General features: G+C 45.7%; 2 protein-coding genes and 1 long non-coding RNA gene across 10 annotated transcripts in view; 2 read left to right on the forward strand and 1 right to left on the reverse strand.

Annotated features, from left to right (window-relative positions):
* Positions 1–813: 813 nt before the first annotated feature.
* LOC147893444 (uncharacterized) lies at positions 814–1,342 on the reverse strand. Its single transcript, XR_015542207.1, has 2 exons — positions 1,259–1,342; positions 814–888 (listed from the first exon to the last, which is right to left on the reverse strand). It is a non-coding gene; the product is annotated as an uncharacterized LOC147893444 (long non-coding RNA).
* Positions 1,262–2,194, forward strand: LOC147893445 (histone H3.3). Its single transcript, XM_087385591.1, has 4 exons — positions 1,262–1,342; positions 1,430–1,506; positions 1,590–1,680; positions 1,774–2,194. Exons 1-4 carry the CDS (start codon positions 1,271–1,273, stop codon positions 1,942–1,944), a joined length of 411 nt encoding a protein of 136 aa, XP_087241717.1. The 5' UTR covers positions 1,262–1,270; the 3' UTR covers positions 1,945–2,194.
* A 5,246-nt stretch (positions 2,195–7,440) lies between these two features.
* Positions 7,441–16,710, forward strand: part of LOC147893446 (P-loop containing nucleoside triphosphate hydrolases superfamily protein) — an 80,578-nt gene continuing 71,308 nt past the window's right edge. For 4 of the 8 annotated variants that reach the window (XM_087385786.1, XM_087385782.1, XM_087385784.1 and 1 more), the window contains exons 1-5: positions 7,441–7,576; positions 7,767–7,837; positions 7,977–8,059; positions 8,144–8,187; positions 8,289–8,363. In XM_087385786.1, the coding sequence (XP_087241912.1) occupies positions 7,539–7,576; positions 7,767–7,837; positions 7,977–8,059; positions 8,144–8,187; positions 8,289–8,363 (311 nt within the window). In that variant the 5' untranslated portion in view covers positions 7,441–7,538. Of the gene's footprint in view, positions 7,577–7,764; positions 7,838–7,976; positions 8,060–8,143; positions 8,188–8,288; positions 8,364–16,710 lie in introns of those variants that run through there. The other 4 variants (XM_087385785.1, XM_087385787.1, XM_087385790.1 and 1 more) reach the window with 4 other exon arrangements.

Here is a 16,710-nt window from a genome sequence, read left to right on the forward strand (position 1 = left end):
AAATATACATTTGTGCCTTCGAAAAAAGGGATCCAATGAAGTTGCAAATGGTCTTGGAACTTTTGTCGTACATGCAATGCAGCTTTGGGTTTGGATTTTTCCTGTCACACTTGCATGCTTCTGGCTCAATTTCATTTTGATTTATTATTTATACATTTCTGAAATACATCTCCTCGTCGTTCGCTCGAAGTGGAATGACAATAGATTTGCTTACAATGCAAAGAATAGGAATTTGTCTTTCTCCGAAAAAAAGAAAAACTACGTTTTACTGTCGACATGAACAACATCTCTAAAAAAGGTTGCATGCAATTGAACATCAATCTTCTGCATCATTTCTGACAACGTGACTCATGTGAACCTCAACAAGATAGCAAAAGAGAGAAGTATTCATCAAGAGCCCAGCTGGACAAGCACTCTAGTTGATGAAATGTTAGCAGTAGCGCAAAAGCCCCTAAAACAAATACATTTAGTCACTTCAAATTAAGTTGTGCTAGGGGTAGAGGACTACTGGCCCAAGCCACAGGAACTAGGTGAGCGTAAAGTCGTAGGAGTTAACGAGAAAACGTCTTGTGTTGGATATATGCGCCAATGAGCGTTCAGGACACGGATCGTGTGTTTTCTGGGGCACAACGACAGCCGTCGATCTAACTTCCGGAGGGCATTGGCGCCGTCCGATGGGGCTTCGTGAAGAAACACACGTTTCCCACCATCTGAACCGTCGGGCGGTCGGAAGGATGACATGGAGGGAAATCGGACGGTGGGGAATCCATACGTGGTGTCGATATAAGCTCTGTGTGGCCGTAAAAGTCACCATTTTGTACTTTCTTCTTCCGAAGGTAGTTTGCGCTCGTCCTGCTCCTACTCCTGCTCCTGCCCCTGCTCCTGCTCCTGCTCCTGCTCCTGCTCCTGCCCCGTCTTCCAGGTATGTTCTCTTGTATTTCTTGCATTGTCTTGGTTTCTTCTTCATTGCTCCTCCTTGCTTCCTTTTTGCTTCTTCCGTAATTCGTCTTTCCCAATTCGTTTCTCTCTTCGAATTTCTTGAATTGTTTTGGTTTCCTTGTCCTTCTTCGCTCCTCCCCCCTTCCCATCTTGCCTCGCGCTTCTTCCTTCATTTTGTTCCTTACCCCCCCCCCCCCCCCCCCCCCAATTCCTGCCCTCCCCCCTTCTCTTTCCCTCTATTCGATCGTTTCCCCTGTCCCCAGCCTCCTCTTAGCCGTCCGTTTCGTTTGCCTGAGATTTTTGCTTCTCCTCGCAGGACTCCCCTTTCGCCATGGCTCGTACCAAGCAAACCGCCCGTAAGTCTACAGGAGGCAAGGCCCCCAGGAAGCAGCTTGCTACCAAGGTACGTCGGTCCTCGATTTCTACGCGGTAGTCTGTTGGTTTGAAACCTTTGGTTTTCCGAATCTAACCTTGTCTTCTTCTTCCATAGGCTGCCCGTAAGTCAGCACCCACTACCGGGGGTGTCAAGAAACCTCACAGATACAGGCCAGGAACTGTCGCTCTTCGGTGAGTTACTCTTTTCCCGTTTTGTTGAGATACGTATCTCGAAATCATCATTGTACAATCTTTTAAGACTTTTTTTACTTCAGGGAAATTCGTAAATACCAGAAGAGCACAGAGCTGCTGATTCGTAAATTGCCCTTTCAGAGGCTTGTGCGTGAAATAGCCCAGGATTTCAAGGTAATTGCGCCTGCACCGTCCTAAGGATGCAGTCTTGAAGGATCATTGTATGTTCTCGTTCCTTGTCAGCTTACAGAGAGCTTTCATGTGCAGACGGACCTGCGTTTCCAGAGTCATGCTGTCTTGGCTCTTCAAGAGGCAGCTGAGGCTTATCTCGTAGGATTGTTCGAGGATACCAACCTTTGTGCGATTCATGCTAAGAGGGTTACCATTATGCCCAAGGATATCCAACTAGCTAGGCGAATCCGTGGTGAGAGAGCCTAAAAAACAGGTTGCAGTTGGTGCTGTAAATTGGATCTCCGTCTCTAGTCGGTTGAGAAGTACCTGCAGGTTTTATTTTTTTTGTAAATTCAGGGGCTTATGGCTCTGTTTGAAGCTGCTTTTTTGTACAAGCTCTTATTGTATCAAAGGCGTGGTTTCTGGTAGACGGGGGTTGGCAGGCTCTCTTAATACTCCTCTCGAACCATGAACCTGGTACTTTTTTTAAATCAAAACTTTCAGATGTTTTTTATGGGTCATCAATTTTGTGACTTAAATTATACATATCAGTTTTCTTCTCGTGGTTTTTCTGGGTGGTTTTGGTATCGTAATGGAAATTGTAACTTGCCATTAACATGTCTTTGCTTACAAATATGACCAAGATAACGAGATCTATATTAATTGCAATGTAAGTATGAGCTAATGCTAGGTTTTTATCCAATTTATGAATTTAACTTTATCGTTGCCTGTCGGGATTCTTCAGCCTCCTGAACGCTACCTTAGGCTAGCCGATCACATATAATTTTTTTTCAGGAGGGTTTGGGGATGATAGTATACGATTGTTATGGCCTTCACCCTCGTAAAAGCAATGTAAGTATGAGCTAATGCTAGGGTTTTATCCAATGTATGAATTTAACTTTATCGTTGCCTGTCCGGATTCTTCAGCCTCCTGAACGGTACCTTGGGCTTGCCGATCACATATAATTTTTTTTCAGGAGGGTTTGGGGATGATAGTATACGATTGTTATGGCCTTCACCCTCGTAAAAGCTATCATTGTCTTGCTCACATAATTTTCTCCAGATAGGTGGTTGAAATTTTGTCGTTGCCTGTTCTGTTGGTAAATGGTTATGCATTCACTGCATTCACAATAAATGTCAACTCTTTCTGTACATGACTTATATACATCGTGTGGTATTGTATTGCGCGAGGGGGGTGGGAAAATCGCGGGGATGCAGTATTTTATATTTCCAAGTTATATTTTTGTACGGGCTTCGTGGATCGTACAAAGTGAAGTACAATTCTCCCGGTGATGGTTTAGCGATGGATGTAATTTATTTTCTCAAATCACTTATCCCGTTTTGTAATCGTTTATATTTCTCGCATTTCTTGCAAATGCTGGTGTATTGCTGCCTGTACATATGAGAAGTCCAAAAGAGCGTAATTTCCATTTAGTCTATGCTCTACTCGATTAGTGAACATGTGAAATTGGTGGTCTTCCCTCGAAGAATGTTTAATTCTTTAACTAATTGAAGTAACCGATCGGCCTTTCCCATTTCGAACAGACCCAACTTGAATCCCATCTCCTCGAGACTCTGAGTATGTGGGTTTCAGTCATAGAACCAAAATGGCACCCTCAAGAAATTCGGAATTGAATTGGAAGGGTAGCTCTAGTCCTTTTATTTAAAAAACCCAATTAAATGAAATGATTCGATAAATAGTAATCGTAACTGAAGGCTCCTATCATGGGGATGTCGTCTGGCTATCCCTGCAGTCGGGACACGTTTTTCTCGTTGTCCAAGTGAACAAACAAAGCCCCATAGGGTGGATCTCAATACAATCCACCAAAGAATTTGAACAAATCTTTGGATCAATCATTCCAACAATTCACGAGAAAATTCTACTTTCTTGTTGACCAACTCAATACAATCCACCAAAGAATAAGAATAAATCATTCCAACAATTCCTGAGCAAATTCTACTCTCTTGTTGACCAACGTGTTCTGTCGTCATATTCCAATCCCCATCTACAGTCTTGAAGCATAAAGCTTGTCTATTCCAATCCCCATCTATAGTCTTGCCATATTTCAATTCCAATCCATAATCCAACGCTCAGCATAAAGCTTGTCTTTCAAATGAGATTGGAGCTTGCCCATCTTTTGTGAACTATTAGGGGCATAATTATGCAAGCTTAAGACAACTTTCTTCCAAAAATCATCCTTTGCATGATAACATTTAATTTCTTGAAAAAAAGCACCCATGTCTTAGTAAGTTGGCTAGAATATGAACTTGCACCTAAAACAAACAAAGCAAAAGAGGGATGTTTGAATTGTGACTATGTAGTAGACTATGTTAAAGTCCATCGCATAAGTTCTTTCCATGATTTTCTTCCAATATTTAATTTCCTTTAATTCCAATACTTAATATCTTGCAAAAAAGCACCCAAATCTTAGCTGCCTAATGGTCGTCTTTTTTGCAATGAACTTGAACCTAAAACAAAATATTGATAGCAATAATGATCGGTGTTGGAAAAGGAATTCGGTATATGAGGTGCATCGGTGATTTTGGGCTTGAGAAGGGGCTTAGGTGCATAGGAATGATTTGGGGGAAGATTTGAAGTTGGTAATGGATCATTTTGGTTCCTTCTAAAAATGTTGAACTTTTGAAGGAATTGTAGGCTAATGACTTTAGAAAGAGGGTGCACTTTTTGGCAGAATGTGGGGTCCTCCCACCAAGTGTGGGGTGTACTTTTTAGGGTTGATGGCATGATGAGTTCTTAATTCATTTCTTTAATTAATTCCTTATGTGCCTCTTTTTGAGTCTAAATTTCCCCTAATGGCTTAGCATCATGAGGTCATGCTACAGGATGCTCTTATGCAAATGACACATCCACCTGGGCCTTGCTTAGAGACTATGCAATTCACACCATTCTTGAAACCATCACTCAATTGGGGCAAACATAGGATGTGCTCTAACATGTGATGTGTTCAAACCTCTTGTGCATAGCTTTAAGAATTGCTATTTTTACTTCCAAGATCGAAAATATAGATGTTTAGGTTCAATATGGAAAATGCTTAATCTTTAATGGGAGGCCTAACAATGTCATGACTAGCAAAGGAGATATTACACTTTTAATTAGAAAGAGAGAATGGTGCACACACATGTATTACACCTTTTGAAAAATCGAGATGATGTATCGAAAGTGGAGGTTGGTGTCTATGGACATGGATTGATTTGTAGCAAAGAGTGAAAGGGTTGTTTTTCTTGACTCTAAATAGGGGCACGATAGTTCATATGAGAGTTGACATATGATGTATCAATTGATAAGCGGTTTCAAGTTCAACGGAGGGTTTAAATGTATAACCAAACCTATACATATGTGTATCAAGATAGACTTGAATCACTAGCACAACCCTTAGAAAGTATGAGAACAATTCATGAATAGGGAGATGTTTACACCTATCATGCAAAGGGTTATTCATGTGATTGATGTTATATTCTTAATGAATCTACACCACTTGGGCAAATGAGGTGCATAGGACCATAGCATAATGTATAACATCAGCTAATTATGTGCAGCGACAATCCTTGTGAAGGGGCAAAGAGAAGAATAGGTGTGCAAGGCCCGCATGTACATGCCACAATATTGCAAGACAACATGGTTCATGATGTAAACTAGTGATAAAGAGGACACAACCAAGAAGCATGGTTACTTGCTTGAGGTTCGTTCAAGTAACATGAAGACTTGGTGCCTTGGTAAATGAACTACAAAGAGACACATTGGTGTGCCATCGTCATGTTATAAAAAGATGGACACATTGCAAAGTGATTGTAGAGCTTTTTGCTTTGTTAACACAATACTCAAATGCACAACGTAAGGTAAGAGCACTTCCCATTTAGTAAAGTGAGATGGAAAGAATGTTCGATGGTGGTTGACACTGAATAAGAAACACAAAGAATCCGGAACTAATTAGAGATGTTTGGGAAAGTGGTGCATGAGAGTATTGTGATTGTAGAGGAGAGACCTACTATACTTGATGAGATTGGATGCATCAATACATGAGTTCATCGTATCAAATTGCTTCGACAAAGCTTGCATTATATCAAGGCAAATAAATCATCTAAGCATAGGAGAGAAGCCATAGATGCATCTTGTAGTTTCCAAATTTTGTTTTTTCTACAAGGATTGTACTTTGTGACTCTACAATATAATTTATGTTTTGGCTACAAGGGTTGTACCTTGTAACTCCATAATACATATAGAATTCTCTATGTCTTTTAGCTTTGGCAATGCAATGAACATTGGGAAGAGTTTAGGACATGATGAGAAGAACACATGTATAACTGCATTTTGCTATAGCAACGATAAGAACAAATGTTAAACTATGTTTAATATATTTTCACCAAGCATTCTTCTAAAGCTTCTTCCCACTCCACTAGCATAATGGTCTATTTTATGCCATCTGATGCAAATATCCATGTTTTGAGATGCATAAAGTGACCTGTGTTTGAATGACTTCACTCACTACTTGACTTCACTCACAACCAAATGGGGTCACCTTTTAAACACATGACATAGTATGTTAGTTGATAGAGGGGAATTTTTTAATTGGTAAATTTACGTGCTATTTACATAAATGTGTGATTAAAAAAAAAGTTTCCAATTTACTATATCCTTGAATTTATAGAGGGAGGCTTTTAACTCAACATCCAAACATGTACACATATAAAAGGCGGCAATTATGTAAAAGGAGCAAAATTTTAAATATGGGAGAAATTTAAATACATCCTTGCTTGCACATGCTATTGCACATGCTATGTGCATTTTAGAGAGTGGTGCCCTTGAGGTTTGTGAAAAACTTTTGCTTGCGGGACTTCACTCATTGAGGGGACTTCCTTTGAGCTTGTGAGGGGCATGGACAGGGATGGATGGTAGGTATGATCTCTCAAGTATGGGTTAAATATTTTTAATGAGTAAGGGAGATATTAGGCCACACGAATTGTTGATTTTGTATATGTATATTACATACGGTCGTCATGCTCACCTTCCATAGAAGACAAATGCTTGGCCTTTAATTTGATTATTTGAATGGCTTGAGACATATTTGGATGATGTATGATCTTAAGAAGGATGGTATTGTAGTAGGAACATAATGGTGGGGATCTAGAGTGCTGCTCGCCAATTTTATATGCTTCCCATGGCTTGTACGCACTCTGTCAGCTCCATAGTACTTTAAATATAACACTTAACATGTGACAAAATGTCAGGGCAAACACATGGATGAAGTGTGTGAAGGTCCAACAATCATTTTGGTTGAACATGTGTCTACCCAGGCTCTAAGGTTGTTTAGACACCACCAAAGGGTGCCCAAGGCAAACGTGTGGGCACCCAAAAGACTTCTGGGCAGTTTGGAATGGCCGCACCCCATTACACACCAGTTGGCCACCCCCTTTACACACCACACAACAACTGTCCAACGATGGTTTTGTAACTTGCTCCAAGCAAAGGTGATTGGCGGGTTTGAACTGTTGGGTAGCCAAGGTTGGCTACCCAGGGTAGGGTTGGAAGGTGTTGGTCATGCATGGTGGGTGTATGCGTGTGTAATGATCTAGATGCCTGCCCATGGTTTAAAAAATTGTCGCCTATTGGTTGAAACTGCGGGGGCGACGCGCATAGTTAAAAAATCCGAGTGCGAGTGGTTCAAATGGGCACAGAGGGAGGGGTGAGGCTGAGTGTGAAAAGAGCTTAAAACCACCCTAGATGGCAATGTGAGGAGGCTAGAGCAAATGAGCTCAAGGTAGAGCTTGAAGGTCCTGTAAAGTTTCAATAACAAAGCTGTTTTCTATGAGTGTGTGTTTTGTGTGAGGCTTGGTGAACTTGAATGGCGCTTACACCCCTCGTGCAGCGATCGGTCCCCAGGTCTTCTTCCCCTGCCTCCCTTCTTTCATTTTTTCCATCTCACGTCTGCATCAGCATCAGATCGATCTCCAGAATCACTCATTTTGCATTTCATGGATTTTGTTGCTCCCTTCGCATTCATCAATTCACATCGCAAACTCACGGTTGCATTTCCGCTTTTCGCTTGCGCTTCCATCGATCCTGTTTCAAGCCCGGAATTGACTCCTTGCAGCTCGAATCACCTCGCAGAATGGCCTCTCCATCTAAGCTTTTCTCACACCGGTCCGTTGTTGCGATCGCGCCTTTTACTCCTTTGTTGTGAATTAAGTAGAAGTTCATTATCCAAGTACGCAATTCGTGCTTCGATTCCGCCATCAGAACCACCAACAATCAGACAATTTTTATGTATGCTTGCACGCAGGGCTTTCCCCATGTAAGTTGACTGTCTTTCATTCGCAAGCCCGTCGAAAGCATGGCCTTTACAGACCATGGTTTACAATCCGGGTTCGTATGCACATGCCCGTGTTGTTAAGTTTTCAGCTGTTCATCTTTTTCCTAGAATTACAATCCCCTCAAACTCTTACACAGGTTTCGCTCGACTCGAATAATGCCGGAACAGTCCTACAAGCTAGGTGAGCAAGGTGTCATTAAATTACCTCCGTTCAACTGCCTTTCAAGGCGAAAGCCGAATTTCTACGTGCACTGTCATGATCGGCTCTTTTGCTTACTGCAGTTCAATGGAGGAGGTCTACGACAAGCTGGCCATGCGACTGTTGTCATCGGCAACGGCAGCCCCACCCTTGCGCAAGTACGCGAACTTTTATAAAACTTTTATGTTCTTCAATGTGTGCCGTAAGGTCTCCTTATGTGCGTAGATATTGAATTGCGATAAAGCCAGGATGTCTGTCACCCTCTGCAAATTTAGCCCCTCATGCTTAACTGACGACGTCAACACATGAGATATTGGATGGTCATCTTTATAAATGAGACCAAGGGAGAAGTTTCTCGTTGCAAGTCAAAGGGCAAAAAGTATTACAAAAAAGAGAACTCTACCCTCAAAAGCTTTAACCTTTCAATCAATGTACACATCTTGCTAGATTTATATTTAGATGCTCGTTTGGGAGAGACCAAAATGAAATCGTTTAGACTTCACAAGCAGTTATAGCTTGAATGAAGAGATTTGGACTACTTTTTGATTAGCCTTCTCCTTTAGTGCTAGCCTTCATCATGGCTGAGTTTGCTACATCTTGCTTACCTTGTGAAACTCAGATTAAATGTAGTCATCTCTCTCGTACAATGTCCCCTGTTAGAACTCTACTTCTTTGCACATTCTTTTTAATTTTCTCGATTCTTATTTAGAAGAAAAAGGGGCCTCCAGATAAGTTCCTTTTCAATAACAGCAAGAGAAAAATCAAATATTGGGAGTGAGATTTTTTTTTTAACCAGAGAACAGGAATTTCTATTAATGTTTGAAAAGACACCATACAAATCAGCTTCCTAAAGGAGCTAATGATGGTAAGTACAATGAGAAAACTGGTTGTCAGAAAGAAACCAGAGAACCCAGCTCATTGCCTAGGGAATCTCCGAAAGAGGGGCTATGTGGAGATCTATACATCCAACGAATACCTCTTGCTGCAGGCCAAGCCTTGCAGAAATGCTCCTGCCTTTAGGTGGTCACTCTTGAACTTGAAGTACTACACTCCCAAGTGGCAGGCAAAGTGTATATAATGCCCTGCTAGATGGCGACTAGAGTAGCTGTCGGAGAGTCGTGCTGGGCTCCCATCACTTGGCTACAGCGAGCTACCCAGATGTTCCAAATAGTGATATACGCCTCGATATGGAAGACCTGGTGACCATGTGCCTTGTAGGCTGGTGAGATTGTATCAATAGCAAAGGCATGTCCCCCCTCTGTGAGTAGCGCCACCATCCCCCAAGTGAAGTCCCATTGCATGCGCTGTGTGCTGGCCACAATCTTGAAGGCTGCTAATCAAATCCTCTGCGTAGCAATACAACCCTAGAGACAATGGGGGATCGTCTCTAGCACCCCCTCTGCATAACACATGCATCTATTATCTACTCGCATTTGCTCCAGCCACTGGCCGATGGGTGAGCCCCCGTGAGCCACCAGTCAAAAGTAGGAGATCTTTTGTGGCCTCAGGTAGCTGGTCCAGAGGTGAGCCCAGAAATGGGAAATGACCTCCCGAGGGACCTCTTGCTCAACACAGTGTCGTTGCCTCAAGGGAGTCAAGTTGCTATCTTTGTCGCCTGATGCAAGTCGTACAAGAGAAAAAGGGCACCTTCTCCAACCCTGTTTGAGTTCTCGACATGGCCTAAACCGCTCCCCTGGATTCAATCGAGTCTCTCGAAAAGACCGGCCCTCCAAAAGCCAAAGGCGCCAAACTGCTCCCTTTGGACCTGGTAATCAAAAATACCCTTAACTATAAAAATACATTGACATAAAGTTTAAAATACACCATTAAGTATAAAATGGGCCCCATAAACAATCTTTATACACAATAATGAGAGTAAAGAAATCAAAAAAGTAGTTAACTTTTTATTACATATTCACTTTACATAGAAGTTCAAAACTTGTGATTACAAAGACATTAGCCATCATGTTTCTCAGTACCAATGTCCTCAATGCTAGGCCCTTGACTACCAGGGTCCTGACTAATAGGCTGCTCTAAGACAGTACCAATGTCCTCAATGTGCCCTTGACTACCAGGGTCCTGACTAATAGGCTGCTCTAAGATTGTCAATATGCCAAACCGTGCCCAAACGGCCCACTATCCTGATCAGCTGCCACTCCAAGCTGTCCAAGGCCACCTCGTCCTCGCAGTCCCTCCCTATCTCAGCCTGTAAGAGGCTTGCAGGCCCTACCCTGTAGAGCCTATGGCAGTAAGACGTGAGGGACTCCCTAAAATTGCAGATACTAAGCGGCATCCCTATCCGCGGGAATTTACTGGACCAACAATGGAAGGTCCACGAACTGCGCAACCCCTCTGACCAAGAGGTGGGGATTGCTGCGTCAATCTCCTTTGTCCAAATGCCTGCCCCTCTCATGTAAGAAAGTGCTTGTGCCTTGGCCTCTGCATCTCAAGGGAGTCGTCTCCAAACTGCGAAGGATCTCGTTGGGCCACTATCCCACTGTGCCCCAGCCAATGTGCATCCCTTGCCCTAACATATGCCCCTTCGAATCACGGACCTCTAGGTGCCAAATGAGCGGTTGCCTCTCAAACTCCTCTCTGCAAGAAGGGCTGGCTCGAATGAGTCCCCTAGACAGATGCTGCTAGACCCTAAAAAGGCTCCTCATCAGGGGGGAGCCCTTCTTAGCGAGGGGGGCCTCTGAAAGGATCCACTTGTGGGATTGCTGCCACTGGAAGCTGTATGAGGGATATTCCCAAGGAGGCCTCGCTAGAGGAGGAGCTTCTATGGCTCTGTGCTTGGAGAGAGACCCCGAACCACTAACTTTCCCTAGAGGGCTCTGCTTTGCATCTTCGGATCAATGATACTTAAACCTCCTCGTGCCTATGGCATGATCACTTTTTGCCATGCAACTCTAGCTCTAGTATTCTGGTGCCGCCCAAACCTGCCCAAAGGAAGTTATGCACCAAGCGTCCAAGTTATTCCATGCACTGCACCAGCAGGAGGCCATGTACCATTCTGTGGTGAGAAGGCCTTGGTTAACTACCGGCTCTCTACTTGCTAGGAAGAGTTTGGCCGAGCTCCAATACAGAAGCTGGTGCCAACACTCTCCAGTACAGAAGCTTGCTCCAACACTCTCAAGAACTAGGGCAATTTGTTGCTCTGCTGAAATATCAATATCCACCTGACAACCAAGATATCTTGCCATTTGCCCACACAGAATCTATCAAAAGCTAAAGGCAGCCCCCCAATCCCAGACCCTTAATCCAATACATGAACTTGAACCCATGGCCAGGGATTTTGACATCCAAGCCGTGGTGCTGATAATCTGGTTGGACTTTGAGCTGGTGCCACCATCATGCTCCCAAGATGACGTCTGCTGCCTGAGTAGTGCCTGAGTAGGGGTGACCCTACGAGGCCGACTGTGTATCCACCTTTAGATCTTCAGAGTGGCTGAAGCTACCTGCCTGTTGCTCTCTATTTGCTGCCTTGGAAATGCACCATTCAAGGTCATTAGTTCCGTAGGCGTAAGAGGCAACTGAGCCTTCTGAGCTGCTTTGGTGGAGATGATGTCCTTGGAATTGCCTGAATGTGCCAGGATAAGGACCTTCTGATTACCGAAACATGTTGGGAAATTGATGAGGCTCCCTCTTTTGCTGAGCTTCAAGCTCTTTTATGATTATTGAGGTTGTCCTTGTAGTCTGTTGTTCATCAAGCTCCTCAATGACTACTGAGGTATTTGAAGCTGTTGCTGAACCGCTCGACACGGCTCCTGCTATTAGAAGTTTCTGGTAATGTGGGCAATCTTCCTTTATATGGCCCGAAACATGACAATGGAAGCATCGGTTCTCTTTGGCATAGAGCACTCGTGTCGCTTTATTCAAGTACCCGCCATAGCCGTTACTATCCTCCGCCATCCAGCTCTTCTTCTGCTGCCCATTCCCACCATTAGCGGCCCACAGGTGTGGAATCCTGGGACTTCTTACTGTTGACCTGCTTGGATCCTTAACCCATGTGCATGAGCTCAAATTTTGATGGTTGTGTAGGCCGGTGGTGACTGGGGTGGCATTTGTACTTCTTGTGTTTCCATGTCATGCACAGAAAGACGTGAATATTTCCGCCCTCCGTTCTCTTCCCCCTCCCTCACCCTATCCCCACCTTCCCCAACCTCCTTACCTCCAGCATAGGCTGTGATTCTTTCCACAAATCAATAAGAGGGATCTGAGTCAATAAAGAAGACCATTGCTGACGCTCAGATGCGGCCTGAAACTTCTGGCATACCACTGGAAGTCTGTACGCAGCGCATGGAGAAATTTGCTCAGCTTCTGACTATCCTCCAGCTACAACTGTATAAACACCTGAGTGAATTTATTGGCATAATGATTCACCATCTCGGTGTGCCCCTGGCATAGCTTGTAGAACTGACTTTGGAGCTTGTCCAGGTTCGGGTGGCTGGAACCGTGAGTGAAGATCTTTCACGAATTTCGTCCAGTTGTAAAAAGGTGTCTCCTCGTTTGCATCATAGTGGCCTTTTTGCCACTTGAGCTACCAGATGACCGCCTCGCCTGAAAGGTACATGGATGCTATGATGCACCGTTCGTTGTCCTTGGTAGGCATCACTTAAAAATAACTTTCGAACTGATTGAGCCATAAAGTCAACACTAAGGGTTCCTGCTTACCATCGTACCGTGTGAAGTTGAGCTCATAGTGGCCTTTCTGCTACTTGAGCTACCAGATGACCGCCTCACCTGAAAGGTGCATGGATGCTATGATGCACTGTTCGTTGTCCTTGGTAGGCATCACTTAAAAATAACTTTCGAACTGATTGAGCCACAAAGTCAACACTAAGGGTTCCTGCTTACCATCGTACTGTGTGAAGTTGAGCTTCCTTGGAAAGGACGGCTTGGTTGGAGGTGGAAGTCTCTCCTTTTCTTCCCCCGCTGTGGTCAGAGTAGAGAAATGAGAAGTTGCAGTGTCCCGTTCTTCCTTCTCTTCTCAAGCGGTACGTTCTCGGAGCTCCTTGGCCTCCTAAGCCTCGCTATCCCGGAGTCCCTTGGCTTCCCGAGCCTCTCGATCGCGTTTGTCTTTTGCTTCCGGAGCCTCCCAATTGCGTTCTTCTTTTGCCTTTCGAACTAGCCTTGTGCGCTCTATAGCGGCCTGCTCATGATCTTCCCGCATTTCCTAAAGTTGGGTCATGTAGGTGAAGAGAGCCTCGGATCGTTGTTGCTGCATCTGCATCATAGCTTGCAACATGGTTGTCATTGCAGACATGGAAGTGTCTGCAGGATTTTGTGGTGGGTGTGGTAGTGGTGGTCGAGGCACTGAACCCTCATCCCCCCCTGTGTTGGATTGCTCATTGGTGCTCATGGTGTCCTTACCGGATCTTATCTGGACCATAAAACAATAGAGCTGCCCCTAAACTAGCCCTCCCTACCTCAGGAAAGAAAACTGAAGCTCTAATACCAATGTAGCGGGAGATAGGCTAACTCACACTCTCTCGTGCTTAGTACTAACTGAAGCTGATAGACGATGCACCCAATACACAAGGGATACTATGGATGTGAGTGAGAAAATCAGAGGGAGAGAAAATAGTGGGCCTCCGAAGAGGAATAGATACAATTGAATAATGAATGCCCAAAGGGATGAATACAACTATATGGAGGGGCTGAAACCCTCACTGCAAAACCGAAAAGAACTAGACTACCTAGAGGAGGTGAATCCTCACTAGATCCCTGTGGAGGCTGAGTCACCCTGCTAGGCTGCTGTGGGGAGGCTTAGCTACTGCTGCACTGAAGGTTGGAAGGCCTGAGGTGGGATGTGGAACGAAAGCCAAGGGGGCTGCCTTTTATGGCCTAGAACTGGACTGACCAGCATGCTGTTGCTGACCGACCTGGCAGGGAGATGGTCGACCAGTTGTCTGTCCCGACCTGCCACGTGGCATTCGCCACGTGGCTACTGCGTGGCACGGCTTGATGACATCACCTGTTGACGTGGCATCACCTGTGCTAACGTGGCGCCTGTGCTGTACTGGCTACTGCTGTGGCAGTCCATGTGGCAGCCGGTTGATGTGGTTGCCTGCGTGGCAGTCCACACGGTTGCTGTTGTGGCTGCGTGCTGACTGGGCAGCCCACGTGGCAGCCCAGTATGCCATGGGCTGAGGATGCCCGTGACAGATTGTGAAGCCCATGCAGGTTTCATGGGGAGGTGGAAAGCGGGAACATGGCTCGCCTATGCATGGGAGCCTGCACGGAAGGTACACCTCTACCCGGGGGGACTTGGGGGGAGCTGAACGAAAGTCACGTCCATTGGAGGAGTTTGTGGGCCTCCTAAAGGTGGGTCCTTAGATTGATCTCCTTGGGAGTGGGAAGCTGCCTTGCGAGCTGCGTTTGCCTTCTCTTTGAGTCTAGCGCGATACTTCGATTCTTCAAGGCCCACTTGCTTGGTTTCTTTTTACCCACCTTTGTCCACTTTCCTTTAGAGGGATCCACCCAATGGGTCCAGGACTCCTTCTGTTGCTGTCTGTGAGGATGTCGAGTCTTATCCCTGTGGGGCTATCTCTGGCGGGCTTGTGTGGGAGGAGATGGGACCCGACTTTGATGTCTAGGGCAATCGTGAGCTAAACGACCCAACTGCCTGCAGCTAAGGCATTGGCCTAGTAACCCAAAAATCTCTATCTTCTGTCGGAGCTCCCGCCCATCGAGGGTCTCGAGAAGAATCGTCTCTGGAAAGGTCTCCCGGCTTTGTACAACCAACTTGAGGTAGGGAACTCCATCATCCGCCAACGGCTGAGGTTGTCGAATCAAAAAGAGACTCCAGCACGGTGCCAAAAGCTCATCCAATGGAAGGAAGAATGGCCCTGTACTCCCTTGGGAGCCTTGGGAGGCGGAGCTCACTGGAAAGCGGGGCACATGATGCACCGAATCCATGTCCTCCACTGTGAGGCCGTGGTACCAAGGGAAAAGGTACACCAAGTGCAGGCCAATAAAAATGGGGCTTTGCTCCACAAGAGTCTAGGTGGTGTTGGGGGAGCTCAATTGGAGGAGGAAAACCCCCTTCCCATTGATGGTGACCTCTTGACTATGATCACCGTCTAAAGCTAGGCTCGCTTGGATCCAGTCACGCACCTGAGTCTCCTCGTGGGAGTGAGACCCACAATCTTGCCAAACAATGCCTTGTCCTGAAGAGACTGAACTGCTTGTTTATCTTGTTGCTTGTCTGTGGGAAAGAGAAGGACCTCACAGTTTGGGGAGTCGAGGGAGCTGCCATGAGAGCCTCTCCGGCCAGACCAAGGGTCACCACCAAAGAAAAATCTCTCTGTGTCAAAGAAAAACTCACTGCTGCAGGGAAGGAATGGAGGGCGAAAAAGGGAAAAAGGAAGGGAAAAAACCAGCCAAGAGCTCTCAGCTTGGGCAGGGAGGCTGTATCAAAACTCCAATAAAGGCTGCAAAAAAGGGGGGACAAAGGCCCCTCGAACTGCGAGAAGGAATGCTGCGAGGGCCGAGCACAAGGCCTTGCTCCAAATGCCACCAAGAGGGCAGCCCATCTACTGCCAGAAAAGGCTGCCGGCTACAAGAGGTAGCCGTAGAGGCAGCCGCCCATCCAGCCTGCAAGTCCCTGGAGCGGCTTCTAGATTGCACTCAGCAAGCTGATGGGGCCACGGCCGATCTGCAGCCACCATCATCCACTAACTGCCGTGATCAAGGAGGGGAGCCAGGGAGCCTACGCGGGGGTCTCTTGGGGGCCTGAGGTGTGCGAGCAAGTGCCATAGGCACTATCACAGCGAGGCGGGCTGAGAACGCCAGCACAGCTGTGCAATGGAGCAGCCAAACACATGAAGGGGGAGCTGGAAGAGAGGCGGCGAAGGGAAGGAATGAAGGCGGGGAGAAGGAACGCGGGCGTGGGGGAGAAGCTGAGGCAGGGGGGGGGCTCGGAGCAGGAGCAATCGGTAAGACATGTAATTGCCTTGATATTGGGGGTGATCTATGCTGTACTTCTCTAAACTAGAACGTGCTACCTATGACGTGTATGGTGTACCAGCTTACCTGGCATAACCCCCCCAAAAAAGAAGAGAAAATAAAACCAATTGTGTGCCAAACCACTGACGAGCAGGCACTGGAGGGCCAAATAAACACAAAACCAACAAGTTGGTATGACCTCTGGAGCCCCTGCTAGGGCTGTTGAGGTGAGCCCCTGCTAAAAACTCCGACTGTGAAGGTGAAAAAAGGGACGGAGTAAGGTGGGAGTAACTAGTGGCCAATTAATGTACCAAATTATTAGATTCCTTGAAAGGTGAAAACTTGGGCGCTGAAACTGTTAAAGACAGTCTTCATATTGAATTGGAACAAATCTGCTTTCCAAAGCATGCCGTCTCATCATGTTTGCTGCCAATCCTGAAGCAGCCTCCCCCAGGTTAGTCAAATTTGCAGCAAGCAGTTCTGACAGCCCCTGACAGGCTCATAATTTTAAATGAAAGAACAGCCCCCCCTGGCTCTTCCCTCCTAGCTTGGCTG

Source organism: Dipteris shenzhenensis, chromosome 15 (assembly GCF_047967505.1).
Source record: "Dipteris shenzhenensis isolate YYH24624 ecotype China chromosome 15, Dip_SZ_1.0, whole genome shotgun sequence".
NCBI lineage: Eukaryota > Viridiplantae > Streptophyta > Polypodiopsida > Gleicheniales > Dipteridaceae > Dipteris > Dipteris shenzhenensis.